This window comes from Chaetodon trifascialis, chromosome 1 (assembly GCF_039877785.1).
Source record: "Chaetodon trifascialis isolate fChaTrf1 chromosome 1, fChaTrf1.hap1, whole genome shotgun sequence".
Taxonomy (NCBI): Eukaryota; Metazoa; Chordata; class Actinopteri; order Chaetodontiformes; family Chaetodontidae; genus Chaetodon; species Chaetodon trifascialis.
In genome coordinates this window covers 5,060,543-5,077,285 of record NC_092056.1, presented here as the reverse complement: position 1 = coordinate 5,077,285, position 16,743 = coordinate 5,060,543, and the positions used below count along the sequence as shown (strand labels likewise).

General features: G+C 42.4%; 1 protein-coding gene across 1 annotated transcript in view; it reads left to right on the top strand.

Moving 5' to 3' along the window:
- The first annotated feature begins 262 nt into the window (after window positions 1-262).
- The window catches only part of kcnq1.1 (potassium voltage-gated channel, KQT-like subfamily, member 1.1), a 34,139-nt gene continuing 17,658 nt past the window's right edge, over window positions 263-16,743 (top strand). Inside the window, exons 1-5 of the mRNA XM_070965909.1 lie at window positions 263-621; window positions 7,191-7,281; window positions 12,900-13,026; window positions 13,579-13,657; window positions 14,299-14,395. Of these exons, the coding sequence (XP_070822010.1) occupies window positions 263-621; window positions 7,191-7,281; window positions 12,900-13,026; window positions 13,579-13,657; window positions 14,299-14,395 (753 nt within the window). The remainder of the gene's footprint in view (window positions 622-7,190; window positions 7,282-12,899; window positions 13,027-13,578; window positions 13,658-14,298; window positions 14,396-16,743) is intronic.

Below are 16,743 nucleotides of genomic sequence, written 5' to 3'. Positions count from 1 at the left end.
GGAAGGGGCTATTCATTCAGGGCTGAGTCTCGCCAAACACTCAACAGTACGGAGAGCTGTGAAGTTAAATCAAAGTAACACCATCCTGGTGATCTAGAGCATTAATAACTCAGTTTATGTTGCAGTTACAGGCGCCCTGGTGCGATTAGGCGCTCAACAGAAGGCGAGCGCACATGGGCGAACAGTTGTCCGTTTAAGTCACTGACCGAAAAATAACTGTGAAAAAGTTAACCCAGCGACAGAAGGATACCGGGAAGGTGCAATGTCTGATTCTGCCCTCTATCAGGAGAGCACCCGGAGGTCTTCTGGTATGGCACGTGGAAAAAGACCACCGGAATTGGAGCTGTCGGAAGCCACGTTTAGCGCGCCTGAAGCAGGGACACCTGTGGGCAACGACACGTTTTCAGAAAGAGACAAAATGCCTGAGGACGGTAACACTCCAACCGAGATACCCCCTGTCAACATCCACCCGTACTTATCTCATCCCCGGATGTCTATGCGGATGTCCGTGTACAGCACCGGGGTCCGTCCTGTCCTCACCCGCGCCTACATCCAAGGACGCGTGTATAACTTTCTGGAAAGGCCGTCTGGCTGGAAATGCTTCGTGTATCACTTCACAGTGTGAGTGTTTTTATTTTCATAATCATCCAGATCCATTGGGTATTCAAGGGTATAATTGCAAATCTAAGATCCTAATTAAACAGGGAGTTAATTGCGCATGTAGAGCCTTGGAAGCCCTCACAACAAAGAACTGTTAATCCTGTGAATTTTAGAAAGATGCTGCACAGATATCACAGCGCAACTGAAGGTCCCTCTAGGAATATTAAAAGGATATTTTAGTCTAGCCATAGCAGATTAAAAAAATACTATATAATTCATCAGAGACAAGAGAATCTCAGACAAAATATGTCCTCATAGGAGTCCTAAAGGGATGTTATACAGATCTTTCATGTGGGAGACTATTTTCCACTGCAACACTGAGCATTTAATTTTCCAGAACAGCTTCAGTGCAGCAACACTGAAGAGTTTCTGGTTTGCGTTCAGTGAGTCAAAAAAACCCTGATCTTTTAAACCAACTCAAGCAGACAAGGAGTGTTTTTTTTCCTCCTGACAGTGTGATGCGAGACTATGGATTGTATGAAAATAAAATACAGATAATGCATCTAAAATGAACATGAGAGTTGAAATAATCGAGTTGGGGATGGATTTTATCTGCTAAAGCGCCAGTATCACAATGATGTCACATTACAGTTCACTACCCAAAGTTGATGTGACAGCTTTGTCAGGTAGCTTGAAAGTGTTTTTTGACAAATGAAATGTTGTCACAAATGCTAAATACATGCCTATACACCTTTTTTTTCTTGCTATAAACCACCTCCTGGAAACTGGCAGTCCAGTAGATCCAGGCTGCAGTGTTCAGGGAGCAGGTTTAGGAATGTGGGATATGATGATCCTCCACCTCACCCCCATGTGTGCTGTCTGTCCCCACTTGCTGGCACTGATAGCAGGCAGCTAAACTTGGCAGTGCATGTGTGTGTGTGTGTGTGTGTGTGTGTGTGTGTGTGTGTGTGTGTGTGTGTGTGTGTGTGTGTGTGTGTGTGTGTGTGTGTGTGTGTGTGTGTGTGTGTGTGTCTGTGTGTGTGGAGGTAGCAGCCCTGTCTGGCGCTGTCACCCTGTGACCCCGCAGTGTCGGCAGGGACGTAGGGGAACGCAGCCTGTCGGAGCAGGTTAGAGTCTCAGTGACTCAAAGGGAGTGTGAGCCAAAACAGTGCAACTCAAACATTTACATTAGCAAGAATAACTGCACAATGCACGGTAATAGGGAAGCTCGTAGCTGCAATGATTCCAAGAAAATTGTTGTTTTAGCATCAACATTTCAAATATTATTTCAGTGCGCATCATGAGGTGCCTTAACGTCTCAGTAATGGCCATTAAATGATGAACGCTCAGACTGCGTGAAATGACAAGAAACACCACAAAGTGTCTCTTAAAACACAGATCAAAATGTTTTTCATAAGCCACAGTGTCAGCAGCAAATTTCACCTCTTTATGTGTGTATGTTGGCGATCACTTAGAGTACTCGGTTCATTAAGATGTCAAGGATGAAACAGGTGTGTTATGAGGCCGACCTTTGGCTTGACTTGACTCTTCGATCTGTCACACTCAGCCATGATGGATGTTTGTGTGCTGCAGCTCCATTCAGACACCAGCCTCATTTGCTCAGATTTGAAATTTCTGGTTTCATGAGGTAATCTGGTCATCTGTTGAATGAACCACGTGGTGGCACGGTGGAACAAGTGGTAACACTGTTGCCTCACAGCTAGAAGGTCTTGGTTCGAATCCCGCTGTGGGCGCTGGTGGCGTGTCCTCCACCGTGTCTTCAGTGCCTGTCTGAGAAAAAAATGGCCATTCTGTGTGGAGTTTGCATGCATCACCCAGGGTATCCTCCTTAAAAAAAAACCCATTAAAAACATGCAAGAAGATCACCACCTGACCAATGGTGACAAACGAGAACTGGGTCCCCGGTCAGCTGGCAGCCCACCGCCCCTGGTCTGCCGCGGAGGAAGGACGTGATGGGATGGGTTAAATGCGGAGAAACAAATTTTACAATATGCATGGCGTGTGCGCTTTCCCCCCTCTGTAAACTCTGCTTGTGTATGTGACTAATAACGGGATGTCTTTCTTAAAAGATAAAAAGATAAATGATCAAAGATAAACAAAGATGATCTTCAAACTGCAAGTCCACCAAATAAGGAACCACATCCTTGAGTTCTTTCATTGTGTGGGCTTTGATTTGAATGAAAGGTAGGCAGACTCATTATTTGCAGGACAGAAGTGAAACGTGATGGTGATGGCAAGAAACTGTACACCCAAATCCAGGCTTAAGACAAACAAACCCATAAATCTGCATGTCCTGAACAGAGAAACGTCCACATAAGACGTCTGTGCAGGCAGGTTATTACAACCCATATTCATGTTTACTCTGAGGTAGCGTCCATTAGTGACCTGCGTAATTATGATGGGAGCAAAGGAGGAGGTGAGGTGACAAAGAGCGAGAAGCTCTATATGTCATTTTGAGAGTCATTGGTACGAGGATGTGTGGTTTTAAACCTCCGGTATATATGACACATTTCTCTGAAGTGTAAGCAGTGTACTCAGGGTTGTAGTCTTGTTAAATGTCACGAGAGGTTAAATTTTGCAGTTTTTCTTTGTGTTTTCTGGACAAAACTCTCTCATTTCTGTGATTCAACCTGGTGTTTGCTGTAAGAGCATAATGTTGGGATGTCGAACCATCCAGCAGGTTTTTGGGGTCAGTTCAGTACCTTGTTTTGCAAGTGTTTGAGTGGGAGAAAAGCAGTTCATAACAAGCACGGCCTTATCGCTGACCCAGAACTCGAACGTCAGACTGACCCTTATCAGAGGTCCCCTTGTGCGTGTGTGCGTGTTTGCACATGCATATGTTTGTCAGTTTGTGTGTGTGTGGTGATACAATACGCTTACAGGGACAGGACTGAAAAGAAAGCAATAGCTCACTTCTCTGGAGAGGAACATGGTAGATATTTAGCTTTTTGCATTTAATGAAGTACATCCGACTCTCTCTCCCTGGACATCTGTCTGCAGCGCTCTACAGTCGAACTCGTAAATGCAGTATTTTAGTCTGGAGCAGCATGGATCCATCCCACATGCTGGTTTTGATGAGTCTACCAGCAGAGTTAAGAGAAAACTCAAATCAGAAAGTAGTTTTCAGACATCCTTTCAACTGAACTAGAGATTCTGTCAAATAGTATCAAGCTGGACGAAGTCAGTTCAGACGCTTTTTTGTTTTTTTTATAATTTAACAAACTGGCTAAGGGTTTATGCAGTTATTCTTTTCAATTTAAGTAACATTGTTGACTGGAGTCAGTGGAGTGGTTTGTGTTGTGTCCTATATTTTAGTAACTGGGGAAAAAGCATCTGCACTTTTATCTTTTCCACTCTACAAAACACAGGAGGTCAGATTCTTAATGGAGCACATAGGCAAGGTCACTCGTTCACCTAATGTCTATCAGCTATTAACCCCATCCTTGCCAAAGTTTAGGCTGCAGCCTTGACAAAGGCCTCTACTGGCTGTGCAGATTACACAGAAGGGGTGATCAAGCCTTAAAATCCCACTTCAATACATTTAATCCACGATGCATTATTTGATCTTTTATTTCAGCGCAAATCCCTTCTGTTGCATTGCGTTCGTTTGATTTACTTGTTGTCTTTTATCACAATAAAACACTTCACAACAGCGATAAGAATAAGTGTGATTGTTGTTCCAAACAGGATATTTGATGGTAAGAGCCAGTGTCTCAGCAGCGTCAATACTAACTCTTATCCTGTCCTGCTTTGTCTCTACACTCACAGCACAAGACACTGCAAGTGAATCTGTCCATCAATAATAGATAGGAGCAATGCTTTGAGCTTTTGTTTTGAGTTCAGCGGTGCCTACATAGCTGAGTCGATGTATTATTTTGTCTGTTGCTACAAGAAGCCCACTGGAGGCAAAGGAAGCGAAATATGATGGTGCAGTTAGTCGAGAGGGACTGACGAGTCAGATCGTCTCAGATGGATTAAAAGTGAAGCGGAGGGGTATGCTTAGCATACTGAGTGTGTATGTTTACTGGTATTTCAACTGCTCTGAACTCATTTAAGGAGAGCTTCGCTGACAAATTACTGCCATTAGCATACCGAAGTGTTTGGTTTGGAAAGTTTGATGTTCATTTGTTTTTCGTTTGATCCTCTTCTTAACTTCCTCTGTCACATTTGTACATAAGAGTTTATAAATTACACTGCATCCTGTCTTGTGAGCATTTAAAGTTTTCACCCAATCTACCCCTGCTCCTCTTAATAGACTAATTTGCTCCCATATGTGCAGGTAGCAGACTGCAGATGTCATTTCGTAGAAGACAGTCATTTTGCAGAGCTGCATTGTCTGCTTGTTCTGCTCTGTCACACAGGAACTGCTGCTTTGTTAGCCGTGTTGCACACCAGCCCATCTTCTCTGAGCGATTCTCTCTCTGCCTTTTATCTGTGTTGACGTGTGGCGTGCATGTTCAAGTGTGTGTGAGTGTGTTTGTGTGTGTGTGTCGGGGGGGGGGGGGTATTTGTATTCCTGGCCAGTCTTCAATAAACTCAGGCTGTAGCATGTGGTGATAAGGGCCTCCATGGTGCAAACACTGACTGGAAACTATAACTCCCTCCACACATAGTTTCCATCAAGTGTGCTCATATAGGAACAAGACAGTGATTCTTCTAGGCTCTTTTCTGAACAAAAGCTGAAAAACGTATCTACTGACAGTAAAGCAAACACTTCCAGCAGCACTGTGCAGTTTTGTCAAGATAATCCACTTCAATATTGGATTTCTTCCCATGTCTTTCAAAGGCACATGATTTTTCACATTTCTGCCACCTTTTGGGGCGTTGAGGTGGCTTCAGGTTGAAGTTACACTTGGTCTGAGTCTAGCTAGTGATCTTTATTTCCCTCATTAACCAATACTTAACATCTTTTTTTTTTTTTTTGAAAAATTTAAGCATTTCAGCTGCACATTCATGTAGTTGATATTTCCCCAAATAAAGAACAATATCATATGTTTTTTTTTTCATAGTTTTATGAGTTATGTCTACATAAACCCTTCCCTAGTATATATATTTATATTTACAAACATATGTGGCAGGTATGTGCAACATGACATATTATAATAATCAAATTCAGTCTTTTCTGTATAGAGTTTGATCAGCGTAGTTGTATATACACTTTAAACAAGCTTTCCGATGCCCCCATTGTTTTTGATTGGTCCGATGGACTGTTGTCCAATCAGCTGATGGCGAATGACCTCAGATAGTGTCAAGTGAATCCACTCAGAAGCTCCTCCCTTCAACAGCTCATCTCTTGCCAACGGAAATGAAAAGTTAATGAGTTTGTCCTTTGTCCACGATTCCAAACCTTTCACAAAGTCTATTGCACATACTTTCTTTTCTAAGATACCCTGCTAAAAGGCAGCCATAATGAAATGGGAGACACTACACCAACTCTTACAGCAGAGGCAATATTGCAACAACAAAAATAAAAACAGGAACCGATGCTGGTCCTGGCTCGCCCGGCTGAAACAAGTGTGAACGAAGTTATGAGTTTGGCTCATCACCTATATTGCGGTCAGCCCTGCTCTCCCATTTTCCTCCAATACCATCAAATTAAACAGGAATTTCTCTCTCTTACTTCCAAAATTACTGAATTGAAATCAATAAAACATAGGTGTCATAAGGTGCTACATGGAGGTCTTCTTAGTACATATAAGATTTTGTTTCCCCCCCAAATAACAAAATCGGGGTCATAAAAGCTTTCTTAAATCCTTTAGGCTTTGAAATTTGCACTCTCTTTTGAAGAGTTTAGGAGTAAAAAAACTCAAGGCCATATATGAGAGTGTTTTTGGTGTAGTGTCACAGCAGCCTGAAGTCTTATCTCAAAGAAAGAAAATGTCTTTCTCTTAAGTAGGTAGAGGAGTTACAGACGTCTTATTGTTGCTGCAGTTGAAACGCTTGTGACCTTGAGGGGGAGTAAGGAGAATGTTAAGGAGCAATTTGGTGTTTGTTGATACTGTGTGCGTGTGTGTGTGTGTGTGTGTGTGTGTGTGTGCGTGTGCGTGTGTGCGTGAACCTGTGTGCTCATTATTTGACAAGTTTATCATGTGCTTTGCATTCATATAGCGGAGTTCAAAACGCTCTCAGAATTTCCTCCAGAGGGTTGTCCTTGAATGTTTGCTCAAATTTAGTCAGATACTTTTCATGACAAAAATATAAAGTAATGTGATGCTGTCTTGAAACTTCTTCTTCTTCTTTTTTAAAGTTGTTTAGAAGCTCAGACTCGAACGAGACAGAAGTTGACTCGAGTAATGCTGCTTAAATCAAAGTCTGAGATGCTGGCATAAATATGAGGTGACATGCTGAAAAGTGGATTGAGCAGATTTGTGTTTGCTTGCGTTTGACTCGTGACAAGTTATGTAAAGCTTTGATTTTGAGGAAAATGAAGCTTTTGAGTAAGCAAAATCTGGTTGGACATCATTATCCAACAGGATGATTTAATAATATATACAAAGGAAATAAGACAAACTGACAAAATGATGGCAGTTTAATCAAGACTAATGTGTGATCTGCTCAATTTCCCTCAGGTTTCTCATAGTTCTGGCCTGTCTGATCCTCAGCGTTCTGTCTACCATCGAAGAGTACCAGGCCCTGGCTCATACAACGCTCTTCTGGGTGGTAAGTTTCCTGGGATTAACCATAAAAATGCTGTTTTGTCCCTAATTTGTCTCATTGTCAGATTCCCACTAAGAGAGGTTTTACATGAAAAGCTAAAGATCAGACCAGGTGATTTTAATCCCGACTGAACCCTCAGATTCAGATGGGTGAAGATTATGCTGCAGGGAGTCTGAGATCAAACTCTGAAACCCTGGTCAGACCGCACATCCTCACAATACGTGGTGCCGAAGGCTTGGTGATGTAGTTATTACCGATGGAGCTGGCCAGCTTGGTCACAAACAAGACAATAAGTTAACTTAGTTCATTCAAGAGATGTATTTGCATCGACTGCTCTCTCTGACTGAGCTGATTGTATCTGCAGACTGCAGAGGCACATCTTTATTGTGGAGCAGTTTAGACTCAAGCAGACCAGGGATAAATAAAGTTAGATGGAGTGACACAACTAACACAATAGCCTTTTCCTTTTTGGTCTCTTTACTCAAAGGTCAGCACTAACAGGATAGTTTTCAAGTCCACGCTGTGAATTCTCAAGTCGGTGTTCTTCGAAAGGCTCTGCGAGGATCGTCTTTTCCTGTGAATCTGAAGATTGTAGCGATTTGGAAAAAAAAAGAAAAAAGATTTCACTCACACCTGCTTCAAATGCAGGTGTTACAGTTCCATTAAAGTTGAAGAACTCGACATGATTTCTTCCAGCATGTGAATTCTGCCATGCCCACTCTGGCTGTGCTCATGTTGTGTGAAGCAATTAAAGACCGAAACCTGAAAATAATTCTGGCTACAGCTAAGGGTTTAAAAAAAGAGAGGAGCTGCTTTTACACCAGCTTCGTAGACTTGTGGTCTACTCGCATAAAGATTGTATGAATTAGAGTCGCGCTTACATGAAAAACACAGCTTGTGTTCCTGCATGTTAATCTGCCTCATGTTGTGGTGCAACATATCTCGTCAAATCTACTCTGATTTAAATGAGAGTGATGACAGCAGGTGCATCCGTCACTTTCAGGCAATTCCACACACAGCATGCGGCTCTACAGTCGGCAGATGCAATGCTGCATGAAAGGTAGCAACGCGCCAGAATAACAGGAGAAGAAGAAGACAGCCAGTCGATGTAACACGACAAAATGCCATGTTCCTGCTGCAGTCTCGTCTGGTTTTATTGCGTTTTAGTCATTTGTTTGAGCTGTGTTTTCCTGCACTCCCTCCACACCTGCCCTGCCCGGCCCGCCATGTTTCCTCCATCCAATCAGCTCCTACCTGGTCCTCCTCCTCACTCACCTGTTCCCTTGTCATCTCATAGGCACCTACTGTGGCCAACCTGTGCCTGCATGTGGGTCCTCCACCTATGTGTTCCGTCCTCAAACAATCAGCTTTATAATTATCTTTCCACTAATTTGAATGCCTTAAGGATGCGCATAATGTGTAATGAATCTAAACAAAGCCTTGTTTGTTTACAAGGAATCTCCACAGTGTTTAATGATCCTGATCAGTGGTCCACAAACTAAATGTGCCTGGTAGATAACAGTGGGGTGACTGAAATTTGAAAGAATCTAAAATCTCAAGCACAAGATGCACCTTTCATCCTCTAACAGCACTGTTTACATTGCAGATACAGCCCGTAGCCTTTTCTCCCACTGCTATTGCCGGATCTGATCTTTCCTTTGACTTTCACCATCTGCTCAGCGCTTCTGTTTTGTCTGTTTTGTTGGCTGGCATCTGCAAATAGGCCTGATTCTGATATATCAAGTAGTCAGGGAGGAGTTTGCTTCCCATTCCGAGTCAAATGAGTGAGTCATTAGTTCTTTGAAATAACACATATGGTGGATAACCTTGTTTAATAAAGCACAGAATCAGTTTTTATATGTTTGAAGGCATTGCTGCTACAAGCAACGCCATCGTTGTGAAGATGTTGCTAAAACCTCTAAAATCAAAAGTCAGTTTCTGTTGTTTGAAAAACAATTTCATTGTTTGATTGACCTAACTGCTGTTTCACAAAAAATCAATTCAGGGACACTACAGGCCTCTCTTCTGCAAACAATTTCAGGGCATCCCGCTGGCCTATGAGGACAAAGGCTCGTCCTCTAGAATCAATGGTAAATGGGATAAACTTAACCCCGAGACACCAGCTGCTGAGCACACGAACTGTTTGGGTGAGTCACTCAAGCTCAAACAAAAGAAAACCCTAGAAAGGATAAGAAGGACTTTTGGATTTTCTTGAAAGGAGGACTGGAGCGTGCCACATGTGACAAGTTCACCTTGGCCTAAGGATAATAGGATGAAATGGTCATGGTGTTTCATGAGCTGGAGAGTAAGAATCTCAAATCCTGCAGGTTCAGTGTTGGATTCATACAGATTCAGGCTGCCGCAGAGGCTCCTGTGTATGAGTCAGATCTGTAATTACAAAGAAGTTTGAATTTTGTTTAATAAATACCACAATATCATGAAATATAGATTTCATAGCTAAATGTTTTTCAGCCTTAAGTTTACCCTCTGGAGATGTTTAATCGTCTTATTCTTCTCTTCCACTGTATACAGATAATGAATAATTAATATTTGCTGCTAAACCAACCAAAATCTCAAACATTCATCTTTTCCACCCTCCGTCCCAAAGGGACTGTTTTGTACTTTGTGCTTTCTAGTTTAGATTTGCTCTGACCCTGCCACTCTTTCATTCTCTCCTCCCCCATCGCAGAAGCATCTTCCTCGCCTTGTTCCTTTCTTCCCGCACATTCAAGGTTAACAAAGACCACGCTGTTCTGTACTTGGAGATGCTACGCAGGCTGACAGTGTTTGTGGTAGTATGTTTGGCCAGATTCTTGGCAGTTTGCCCAAAGAATCCACATTCTTAGAACCAGCTTTTTTTTTTTTTGGATCCAAAATGGTTGGAAACTATGTAGTACAACTAAATTTTTTCATAATACATTTCATTCTGCAAAGGAGAACATGTTTTACTTGCGATTTCACTATCAAAGACCTTCAAGGAATGCAAATAACTTTACTGGAAAGGGAGGAAGAACGAGGGTGGAAATCGGTGGAGTGAAGGGTCAAGATTGATTGGTAGGTAAAAATGAAGGTCGAGCATGGGTGAAGAAGCGAAGGTTGAATGGAAAGATCGATGATGGGCTTGGGTCAGAAGATGCTGTGATGAGGAAGTGTCATGAGGGCAATGACTAGATGAGGTATCCCAGTTTTATTTTCCCCCTTGTGGTTCCATTGATGAGACAGGTGGTGAGGAAGTAGAGAAGGGGGGACTGGAGGGGTGAAGGCTGTGATAACTGAGAGAAATGGAAGACAAGGGGTTGGACACCGGTAGCTGGAGACCCTACCCAACCCAATTAGACAGACTACAGTTTGGACCTGGTCCCACTCTGGTCCTGGGTTGGGTTTCATTTCCTCACAACCGAGAGAACTTGTAAAGACCTCTGACACGATCTTCATTGGCAGGTGGAATGTGATCACATGTCGAGCATAGGTGTTGAAACTTTGCATTATTCTGAGCACATTTAGGCCTAAAATTGAGCTTGATGGGTCATTCTTGATTGTAGAAACAGCAGTTGAAGATCATGTCCATCCAATCAAAAGCTCTGGATCAGATTCTGGGTCAGAATGAACTTTAAACCTCAACTAAAAAGAGCTGCTTCGATTCTCCTCTATGTGTCTGTTTGATCTGTTCCTCTTTGGTAATGCATCGCTTTATTGGACAGACCATTTGTTTTTCAACCTTGAAGTAGAAATCCTCACTGAATAAATTAAGAAATACAACTTTTTTTTTTTTTACATTTGCTTCCAGGAACACAACTTAACATACTATTAATCCAATTTTTGTTTTTATGAGACGTGCTATTTTATATTCACTGAAGCTTTAATCTTTGGCTCTGATGAAGAAAACACCTCCAATAATTCCAAGCTGAAAGCGTCTCTTGCTGCACACCAAGGAGCATCCACTGCCTGAATCCCCAGACTGTTCCTCTCATCGTTCCCTGCAAAATGATCATGTCACCATTAAAAATCTATGAAAAGCTATTGATTGACTTTGAGACAGTTTCATTTGCAAATACTTGTCAATGATTAAGAGATGTGTGGGGTAATTGCACTCACAACAGTTCATTAATTTCCATGTTGGTGTAATTGTGTGCGGCAATTGATTTGTCCTCAAGGAGAGAAACTTGCGTGGAATTGAAATAGAGCAGCTCTAATTGAGAAGCTTGAGCTTCATGATTAGAATTGGACACATGCTGTGGTGGCTTGCTTCATTTATTGCCATGTGAATTAAAAAATAAGGAGAATAAGGAGAAGAAAGCGAGGAAATTCTCTAAATGTGGTAGGGTTAGCTTAGCTTAGCACAAAGGCTGGAAAAGGAGAGAGCTAGCATGGCTTTGTTTAAAGGTAACAAAATCACCCCCACAAGGACCTCTAATACTAATGACAATTGAACTGAAGTGTGAAAGCTGTTTATGTGTGTGTTATTATTGAGTTTTTGTCACTGTGAGGTTGCCAGGCAATCAGCAGAGACTCCAGGAAGTTACTGCCAAAAATAGTCGAGCACAGAACACGTCGCTAAACCACAGTATGCTATTTTTACTTTTTTTTTTATGGATTATGCAAATGAGATAAAGCTTTCTATCTTTGGGCAGAGCCAGGCTAACTGTTTCCCACTGTTTCAGTCTTTGTGCCAAGCTAAGATGACTGATGGTAGCTTCATATTTACTGTATATATGTGGGAGTGCTATCCTTTTTATTAACTAGCTCTTAGTGAGAAAACTGATAAGTGCATTTCCCAGAAATTTGAAACTCACTAAAATTAATAAAATACATTTAAATATGATCAAACTCTTTGTCAGGATCATGCATTGACCTCCGGGGCTGCAAAATGAATCCAGAACTTAAGTACGAGTTCCTCGCATGGCCACTTGAGGCTGTCTCTAACAGCAAGTCAATCCCCACAGACCTACATTTTAGAAGGCCCCACTTTAGAGCAGAAATAAACAGGCTTACAATGGTTTTGCTCTCTGTATCTAATTTCTCTGTCCATGACAACTGTACAGGGGTGAATTTTTATATAACTCACTCGCTTCAAATTACACAGAATTATGGTCATTGCCCCTGAGCCCCACCCACGCTCCACCTCTCTACCCATTTTTGGATTAGCCGGGAGTTTGGAGGCGTCAGGCACTGCCAGGATGACAATGGCTGGAGCCACTGACATTTCACAGTGCCTCTTCAGAAACCTATGGGTGATGTCTCAGAGCCTTTGTCCATACAGTCTACAGCCAGGGTGCATAATCTCTTTTTTTATCTGACAGGTCAAAGTAAATTGTGCAGCTGAAATGAGGAATTAATCAGCGGTGTAGTACAAATTAAGAAGTGAGAAATGGTGTATCTGTTAACCAGGAGTCAATAATCCTTAATGAATCGCTGTGACATGTTTGTTTGAGAAGCTGCACTTTAAAAAAAAAGAGGAAATCTTTAATTCGTTTGTGTTGAAGCACACTGTTGAAGTCTGAGCAGCTGTTCAGGTGTTGCTCCACCGAGTGACCTGCAACAACATCTGAGGGTTGATTTTTTCCCCCCACCTGTCCTTCTCCCTCATTTGTCTGTTATGTTTCCCCTCATTTCTCTGGCAGGAGATCGTCCTTGTGGTGTTCTTCGGTGTGGAATATTTTGTCCGCCTCTGGTCAGCAGGCTGCCGCAGTAAATATGTTGGCATCTGGGGCCGGCTCCGCTTTGCCAGGAAGCCAATATCTATTATAGGTGGGAACACAATCCTCACACATACACCACACACACACACACACACACACACACACACACACACACACACACACACACACACACACACACACACACACACACACACACACACGTATCTATACACAAGGACACAAACAGACGTCTCATTCACCACCCGCAGACACAATATTTAAACAACATCTGAAATATATCCTGAGCTTCATCCCGAAATGAAATATCTCAGACAAATTCAGCATGAAATTCAAACAGTCACTGCTCATTTCTCATTTTGTCTTCATCCCTTTTTATTCTGAAAATTGGAACCTTCAGGTGTTTTTTTTTAAATATGCAGCAATGAATATTAGCCTTAATATTATTTGTAACCCCTCTTACCTCAGCTTATTTGCAGAATAATTTTGTAACAAAACCCAATGAGACTTTCTTAATAGAGCCCTTTCCATTCATTTTAATATATGCACTTTCTTCTTTGACTCTGTCGTGCTGCACCTCTGTATATTGAACATCTGCGTCTGACATATTTATACTCAAAGCCCTCATTCTCTGTCACTGCAGATCTGATTGTTGTTCTTGCCTCAGTTATCGTTCTGTCAGTGGGCTCCAAAGGCCAAGTCTTTGCCACCTCTGCTGTAAGGTAAGAGATGGTGTATGTGCAGGTGGAAAATACAGTATATGACAGAAAGTATGTATGGACCACTGGACTGGTCTGGGGCTGTTTTTCATGGTCTGGATTCGGTCCCCTTGCTCCAATTAAGGGAATCTTAACCTTAGTGCAAGTAATGCTGTTTTAGACAACAGTGTTCTTCTAACTCTGAGGCAACAGTTTGGAGAAGGCCCTTTCAACATGACAACCCCCCCCTGCACAAAGTCAGGTCCATAAAGAAATGGTTTTCCCAGTTTGGTGTGGAAGAGCCTGCCTGACCTGCACTGAACCACATCCAGCATGAGTGGGATGAATTGGCCCACTGTGAGCCATGTCAGGCCCAGCATCAGTGGCCAACCTCACTAATGCTCTTGTGGCTGAATGAGAGAAAATCCTGCAGCCAGGCTCCAAAATCTTGTGCAAAGCCTCTTCTCAGAAGAATGGAGGCTGTTACAGCAGCAGATTAATGCCCATGCTTTTGGAATGAGATGCTAAAAAATCACTTACAGGTATAATTTCTGGGTGTCCACATACTTTTGGCTTTATAGTGCCTATGTGTACGTGCATGCAGTATCTACATGCATTTGGTCTGAGTACAATGTCAGCATTTAAACACTTTTACTATTTTCCAGAGGGATTCGCTTCCTGCAGATCCTGCGAATGCTTCATGTGGACCGGCAGGGAGGAACCTGGCGTCTCCTGGGCTCTGTAGTGTTCATCCATCGGCAGGTACGTTTAAAAGCACACTTCAGGTCCAAAGGCATCACTGCTTCTGATTATTATTAGTAAGCTGGAGGCCACTGTCAGGAGATTTATCGGCTCACCTCATCATGTATTATTTTTCATTACCACACGATGCAGATTCTCTCCATGGGAATGCATATTACAGCAAAAAGTATATTCAGCAGAGCCAGATGAAAAGAGCTACTGTGCAGTATGTTAGAGGCTGTGGCCCGTGCAGAATATCATTCAGCTGAGACACAGGGATGGTCGAGATTACCCCCAGTGGCCACTGTGGTTGTCTTGGATGTCTGTGTAAAAACAGGGTGATGAAGGTGAGCAGAGTGTCAGGGATGTTGCTCATCCAGTACCACCTGTGGTGCTTCCTTGTATTGGCCTTGGCTGATGACCATATTGCTCCTGGCTGAGGCTGGCCATCAGCAGTCACTGACGCGGCTGTAAGCAAAGTGAGTGCTTGTGCAGGCAGATAATGGACGCCTTTCCCAGACTGATTCCTACCAGCTAGCTCTGCGGGAAACAGCACTATAGAAGGCAGGTGAACTCAATGCTTTTTTCCCCCTACAAACATCTGTCAACATGGATACTGTTAGATCATGATTGCTCATTAAGCTGTTGTTATGTTGTGCTTCTCTGACTTACAGCAAAGTTCCACAAGTAATCACCATTTTTAAATAGATTTGTATAATAGATGGTGCGTTCTTTATCAAATGGTTGAAAGGTACATGTGGATATTAGGCATCTCAAGTTTTTTTAAAGAGACAAAATCATGCTTACTTTCCTCCTTTCGTCCTCATACCTAAATTACTGAATGAGTTGATTGCCAAAGACTCTTTAAACGACATATATGGCCATTGGGCAGCAACAGGCGTCACCTAGCTAACGTTGTGAAACAGTTGCAGTGTCATTTGTTTTGGACACCAAAAGTGCTTGGTTAGGTTTAGGAAGAGGTCATGGTTACGTTGCAGAACTCATTTACATTATGTGAGTTGAAATAAGTCAGCATTGACTTTCTTGCTCTTAATGTCATCTTAGTTTCTCCGTTGCTCCTGTTATAATCACTGTGACCACTAGAGGTCGTTGCCCAGCAATAAACATAAATATGGATCGAATAACCTGCTCGCTGCCATTTTTCTGGTGAGGAAGGCCTGGCACATTCTTTGATATTGAACCCACCATGAAAAGCAGTGTAGTAAAGGTTTAGGCCAGTGGCTGCAAAGCAATGTGTGCTTGTAACCTGCTTTACTCCTTCTTCTTGGTTGTGTGCATGAAGAGTTGCTTCCTACTTGTTTTTTTCCTTCTGAGATTGCTTCATATGAAGAGGCCTAAAGAGGTGACACTATCCAATATTTCTGGCAAAATAAGCAAAAATGAGAGAAAAGAGAGTTTTTTTTTCTTTTTATACCATTAATCATCTCGTGAAGCCTTCAGATTTATGACTCCCAGGATGAGAAGAAGTAAGATGTAATTTAAATTCATATTTAATCTATCATCCACCGCTGGCATTTCCCATGCATTCAGGCCGGTGGAGGACGGCACATCAGCACCGGTGTAGACTGTTTGACGGCTTAAGTGGCCAGTTCTGCTCCACAGTAGCTGGTTTGGGATGGGTCTGAATATGGCCCACTCTTCACACCAATGCACAAATTGAGGCAGAGGGGAGATGGTAAGTGTGCATGGGCCAGAAACAGATTGACCTTGGGATAGGCAAGGTTATACTTTGTCCTGATTGGGCTTTCAAGGCATCAGAAGCTGAGATGTGTTAAGTAAAGGGAGCTTTTCTGTGAGAGCTTGGTGCTCTTTTTTGTCTTGCTTCCTTTTTTGCACTACTTTTATGGCTATAAAGTAATTATATGCTCTGCAAAGGCCCCGCAGCCCTGCACAAGGAAAACATAGTGTGCAATCGTACAACAGACACTGCAGTAGAGGTCAAATTACCATCAACCAGATGGACGTGATTGTTCAGCACCTTTTTGTTTCTTGGTGAATTTCTAACTGAGGTTAAGTCAACACAGGACGTGAATATATTTTCAGCCATTCTCTTACATAAACATACGAAACTGCAGCCCTTCTGTGTTAACAGCTGCTGTTTTTGAAGTCAATGGATTTTCATTTCACTCCAATCAGCATCCAGTCTTCGTGTTACAACAGCATTTAAATACACACTGAGTAGCATTCTAGTGCTCGTGGCTTGTAAACACAATTTGCACAGTTGTTCCTCGCTGGCAGAATTTCTCCTGGATGTGTTTGCCAGGTCACAGCAGCAGCAACACATCTACTAAATCCCTGGTAGAGACTAAAGGAAGGTGTACCTGAATGTATTAAAAGCTGTTATTTCC